The sequence below is a fragment of the Mesocricetus auratus genome, unplaced genomic scaffold (assembly GCF_017639785.1).
Source record: "Mesocricetus auratus isolate SY011 unplaced genomic scaffold, BCM_Maur_2.0 Super-Scaffold_100004, whole genome shotgun sequence".
Classification (NCBI taxonomy): domain Eukaryota; kingdom Metazoa; phylum Chordata; class Mammalia; order Rodentia; family Cricetidae; genus Mesocricetus; species Mesocricetus auratus.
This window is the reverse complement of record NW_024429189.1, coordinates 34,008,164-34,014,163: the sequence shown is the minus strand read 5'-3', so window position 1 is coordinate 34,014,163 and position 6,000 is coordinate 34,008,164. Positions and strand designations below refer to the sequence as shown.

Below are 6,000 nucleotides of genomic sequence, written 5' to 3'. Positions count from 1 at the left end.
CTATTTAGTGTGTGCCTGCATGTGTGGGGGCGAATGGATCATGGCACAGATGTGGAGGTCAAAGGAAACCTTAGGATTCTGTTTTCACCTTCTACCACATGGCTTCCAGAAGACAAATGAAGGTCCTCAGGCTCAGGGGTGAGCCACTTTACTCACTGAGACGTCTTGCTAGCCCACGAATGTACATATCTTAAAACAGAATATCCAGAAAACAATTAAAATGTCAATGGGAAAATATCATGTGTCATGTGGTACCTCCCATTCCTGTAAATCTTGAAAAAAGATTGCAGTGTTGCATGTGGGTTACAACACTGTATACCATTACATATATACACTCACACACACACACACACGCACATACACATATATATGTATATATGTTCATGGTTACAAATAAATACTTATGAATGATAGATGGAAAAGGTACTTGTAACTTCATGAGTTGTGTGGCTCTAGAGTTGTAAGGAGGAAGGGATAGGAAGTCAATGGGGTGTCTACTATAGCATTAATTGTTTATTTCTACAAACTAAAAATCAAAAACAAATGTTAAAACTCCTTCAACCGATGGTCCAGAGTAATAAAGAATTTTTTTATCTAACTCTAGCTTTTAGAAATTGTTTTTTCTCCTCTCTTGTATGCTGTGTACACATGTGTGGGTGCCTGTATGTGCATGTGTGGAGACCCGGAGCTGAGGTGTTTTCCTCCTTGGATCTACACTTCCTTCACTGAGCAGTATCTCTCAATGTAACCTGAAGTTTGTCCACCAGCAAGTTCAGTGGTCCAGCTTGCTCTGGGAATCCTGTCTCCATCGCTTGGCAGTCAAGGGGTCCCGAGGACCCAAACTCTGCCTTCATCTTTTCATGCTAAGACCTTTACCCACGGAGCTACCTCCCCAGTCCCATTTCTCCCTATTAAAAAAAAAAAGTCCCCCGCAATTTTAAATGTTCACGGAAAAAAAAACCTGTTTAGTTAGCACTCATGTATTATTATTCTTATTTCCCCAATGTTCATTCTTCGTTTGCTCTCTACCTGGGCGACTAAACACTCTGGAGCTGTTTCATCCTCCTGAACACAAAAGGTTAAATAGACATTCATTTGTGTTTCTTCCTAGCTCAGATATTCTAGGATCCCTTCTTCATCCCCTGTTCGCCCCTTTCCTTTCAAAGGGAACCCAGTATCAATCTATCATGCCTTTCTTTTTCTGTTTCTTCTTCTGAAACGTTACCAGGACGCATTTAACTGAGGCATGCCAAGCAAACAAGCTTGCTAAAATCCCAGGAACAGTGTTTCATCTTGTGTTGTGTTTTCTGCTTCTTTCTGAGGCCTCCCATTCCCACTTAATATAAAAGTCCTAAAATTTCACCGTCCTGTTCTGCCTGAAAGAGGTAGCCGGGTAGGGATCAGGGTGCTTCTGTTCTGGGTTCTTAGCTAGCTTCAGACTCCAGGTTAGGAACCAACAGCTGAGTAAGGAACGGAAGCAAGCTAGGGCGCCGTGGGAGGAACAGGCTGTGCTTTTGCAGTTTCAGGGAGAGATAATCCGTGTGCTCTGTGTGAGGGGAGACTGTGTTGCAGAAAGAAATATCCTACAGCATCCACATTCTCACCATCAGCAGCCACAGGGAGAACCCGCCCCAGGGAAGGCGGAGACCTCTGAGCTGCAATCTGCCGCTCAGGGTATCGGGACCCGCGGAACCGGCTCTCTCCATCTCTCTGGTAACCTTGGCTGCAGGCAAAACGGCAGGGGAGTCTGGCAAGGTGGGAACCGGCTTCCCAGCCCCAGAACTTTCCCTTGTGCAGATATGAACTACCAGTGTCCGCAGCTGAGCGACCCGCGGCAGGTAAAACCGGCAATGGGAAGGAGCTGAACAGTTCCTGTCAAGTTTCAGGCTGGGGTCTCCGTTTGGAAAAAAGGAGAAGAGGTTTTTATCCAACTTAATCTGACCTACACCTTCTTAGTAAAGACTTTTGTATAACCTCTTTAATTTCATGAGATCATGTGGTTGACTCCCAACAGACGCCCTACTCTGGAATTAGGTGAAGGCAGTTGGGCAGCTACAATGTGGAGACTTGACGGGATGAAATTTGTAAAGTTCTTTTGGATGACTAGCCTTTCCCATTTCCCCTTATCGTCATATTATTAACGCTATAGCAGTTACTTGATGTCATAACTATGTTTGAATCATGCATTGCTTATTTAATCGGGCATTTTTCCATTCTCAAACTAGTAAATATTTAATCATTCGTTTATCTATTAAAACAGAGAGAAACACACCTGAGTGACAGAGAAAGCCTGGTCTCCGGACATGAACACCAGGGGAAATCATGTCACTCCTCAGCGGTGTTCAACGTAGTCAATTCTGTTATAGGATCCGGGATAATAGGTAAACTATCTATGTCCACTTAGTTCTGTTTGTGAAGTTTAGTTTTTGTTTTGTTTTTTTAAAGGCAGGCTATTAAAAATGTTAATATTCTGTTAGCATTTGCTGGTTGTTTTTAAAGGAAAATTCATAAATAGATGACTGTGTTTCACTCCACCAGCATACTGGGGAAGGGGGGGAGGGGGGCATAGAGGAGAGGGAAATAAGCTTTTCATATTTTTTTCTTTTTATTTATTTATTTATCATTGTCAACAATTTCACTTTTTATCTGCTTAAAACTGTAAGTTTGTCCAGTGTTTTTCTTTTTCAAATTTATTTATTCATCGTTGTATTGCATGTGTAAGTGTTTTGCCTGCATGTATGTGCACCACACGCATACCTGGTGCCAACAGAGGTCAGAAGTGGGTGTCAGATCCCCTGGAACTGGAGTTCAAGGGTGGCTAGTGAGCCGCCGTGTGGGTGCTGGGAAATGAGTATTTGGCAAGAGCAGCAAGCGCTCTTAACTGCTGAGCCATCTCTCAGCAGTTTTTCTTATTTTTTTTAACAAGCTTATATGCTTTCTGGCTCTACGCTAATCCAGATATACACATTTTAAAATGAACAATAAATTGTAGATTCCTGTGGTGACGCAGAAGCAAGCAAGGACAAAGGCTTCTTTAAAAGCCTGTGTCCAGGGCTGGGCGGTGGTGGCGCACGCCTTTAATCCCAGCACTCGGGAGGCAGAGACAGGCGGATCTCTGTGAGTTCGAGGCCGGGCTGGACCGACAGCCTCAAAAACAATACAGAGAAACCCTGTCTCGTAAAACCAAAAAAAAAAAAAAAAAAAAAAAAAAAGCCTGTGTCCATGTATTGTGGAGTATGGACAAGTCCAACTTGCCAGAATTCTGGAATTTATTCCTGGTATGAACGCTTTTCAGGTTAATGCAGGTTAGCAGCGCACACTGCACTCCACAGCTTTGTTTTAAAGAGAAATCTTTTCTGGAAAAGAAATGCTCTGAACAGAAGTGTTTAAATTATTTCTATATTGTGTAGCCTGTAATCAAAAGTTATCATATCCACAGAGCAGTAAAAATAATTTTATGAACCCCGTTTAGCTTGAGAAAAGTAATTGTACATGCCTGTTCTCCCTGTAATATCTCATTTTCTACCTGGTTCCCTCATTTGGGATCCAGAATCCATCTCCCCTAGAACCCCACAACCACTGCCTGTTGCTTCCTGCAGCAGCGTGTCGGGAAAGGCTTGGGGTCTTTGTTCTGCATAGAGTCCCAGGCACTAACCATCACACCAAAATATGCATTGCTTGTGTGAACTGGAATCATGTCTTCATTTTCTGCTTTTGAATTCTTCAGTCATCTCATGTGCTTGCTTTCCTGACATGTCATTAATTTAATGGCATCCCACTCTGGAATAAGTGCTAATATGCTAATAGTTGGTTTAGGACTATCTTGTCCCATGTTATAACTTTTTATCACTGATATATATAACTTACTTTACTTCATATATATATAAATTGTGGGAGACTTTTGCATTTCTATATATCATTTTAATATGAGGGTTGGGATATTTTTATGTTTTTCCAGGATTGCCTTATTCGATGAAGCAAGCTGGATTTCCCTTGGGAATACTGCTTTTATTCTGGGTCTCATATATTACAGGTAAATAGCATATAGCTGCATATCCCTGCCATTTAAATTGTTCAAGGACTTCTTCATCTACACAAATATACCCTGCAGTTGGGTCTCCCAGTTAATTAAGAAGTGCATCAAAAGATCCTAAGGAATTTAAGCATCACATCTGAGGAGATTTGCTTTTCTCCCTAATCCTTTAAACAGATTAGTAAAAGCAGCATGCTATATCACCAAGCCTAAACCTGGTCATGCGCCTTTTTCATGTCATACAGAAAGTGGTGGATGAGAAAGCGGTTTCCAAGGGTGGTGATGACTCCATGGTGCACATGGCAGGGTTGGGCTGGCAGGTGTACGCTGATGAGCAGCCATTGTCGGCTGTTTGTGTAGGTGATGCTGGGATCTTGGCATTTACGTGGCAAGGCTGGCCCCCTTGTCTCCTAGCCTCCTTGCCAGTGCTGCCAGTGTGTGCTCTGTCTGCCACCGCCTTCCTAAGCAACAGAAAGCTGCTTCTAAATTATTGTCTACCCGACTCCTGGCTCCTGTAGACTACATCTTTGCTGCCTATTTCCTCTGCCTTTCATTCATTGCATGGTGTATGTGTGTGTGAGAGAGAGAGAGAGAGAGAGAGAGAGAGAGAGAGAGAGAGAGAGAGAGAGAGAGATGTGGGTGATCCACTGAATTGAGCTACAGTTGCTTGTCTGATCGGAGACAGGGGTTAGTAATAGAACACGGACAACGTATCAGGGGCTGCACCACTGAAGAAAATGACACCTCCCTTGCTCAGCCACCTTTAACTGCCTGTAGCTCCACAAGGAAGGGCAGGGTCTCCTGAACCTCTTCCCCATGGCCATGATGGACTGTTGAGGAGCTTCCGTCTTGTGCAGGTTGTACGGAGCTCACGAGCGCAAGTGTTCGGTCACCTGCAGAAGACAGTGTTGTGTAGCGCTTCTCCCCTTCCTCTGGCTCCTACATTGTTGGGCTGCCTTTCACCAGGGTTCCTGAGCTGTAGAGGCAGCAACAAAGATGCCCCAGTCAGGGTCCAGCACTCAGCATTCACTTCGTTTCTGCATTGTCTCCCACTCAAAAACAAGCTTTTCTGGTCAGAACCGAGAGAGGTATCATTTATGCATATGAATACAAGTATCTTTAAAAGCCTTCCCATTTTTTTAGTTGCCTGCTTCCCAGTCAGTGCTGGCAAATATTTAATTTCCATGCAGGTGTATTACCATAGCTTTAGTGCATTGTAAACATATAATTATAGATCAGCAGACAAAGAAAATTAAACATCTCGCCCGTGAATTGGGATTGGAAGAAAATGAATAGTTAGGAAGCCCATATTATATTACATGTAAAAAAAATCATAATGGTGTACCAATGATGTGCAATTTTGCCCAAGTCGTGCATTGCAAGCTCATTATTAGTAGGAATGATTAACCCATTCATTCACTAACATCATCCACATCTTTAAATAAAAGATTCCCCTCACAAAGTCAAACAGTTTGTATCTTAAGATTTGCTCTCTTTTTTGTTTTAAACGCAAAACCTACAAATACAGTATATTAATTTTTTAAATTAACACTACAATTATTTTTTAATGGAATCAGCCTTTGTTACAAATTATGCAGGTGCCGCAGATCTATCGTGCAACATGGTAATTAAAATCTTAAGCTTTGCAGTTAGGCTGGAATTTAAATCCTGCGTCCTTACCGTGTGATCCTTATTGTCCATTTGACCCAATGGAAATAAATTACTTAGTAACACTGCAATTGAACAGTGGCTTATCTCTACATTTATTTGAGACAAAGCCTCATATCCAGTCTGGCATTAAAGATGCTGTGAGGCAGAAGATGAGCTTCATCTTTCTCTAGCCTCCACCTCCTGACTGCTGAGATTATAGGCGTGGGCCACCAGGCCTAGTCTGTGTTGCTGGGGATTAGATACAAGGTTTGAATATGACAGGCAAGCGCTCTACACCTGAGCTCTACATCTCCAGG

The 6,000-nt window shown here is 42.6% G+C and overlaps 1 protein-coding gene across 2 annotated transcripts in view; it reads left to right on the top strand.

Moving 5' to 3' along the window:
- The first annotated feature begins 1,644 nt into the window (after nt 1-1,644).
- Slc38a11 (solute carrier family 38 member 11) overlaps nt 1,645-6,000 on the top strand; it is a 51,266-nt gene continuing 46,910 nt past the window's right edge. Inside the window, exons 1-3 of one of the 2 annotated variants that reach the window (XM_040745466.1) lie at nt 1,645-1,838; nt 2,261-2,381; nt 3,959-4,033. In XM_040745466.1, coding sequence (XP_040601400.1) covers nt 1,800-1,838; nt 2,261-2,381; nt 3,959-4,033 — 235 coding nt within the window. In that variant the 5' untranslated portion in view covers nt 1,645-1,799. The remainder of the gene's footprint in view (nt 1,839-2,260; nt 2,382-3,958; nt 4,034-6,000) is intronic. The other variant, XM_040745465.1, reaches the window with a different exon arrangement.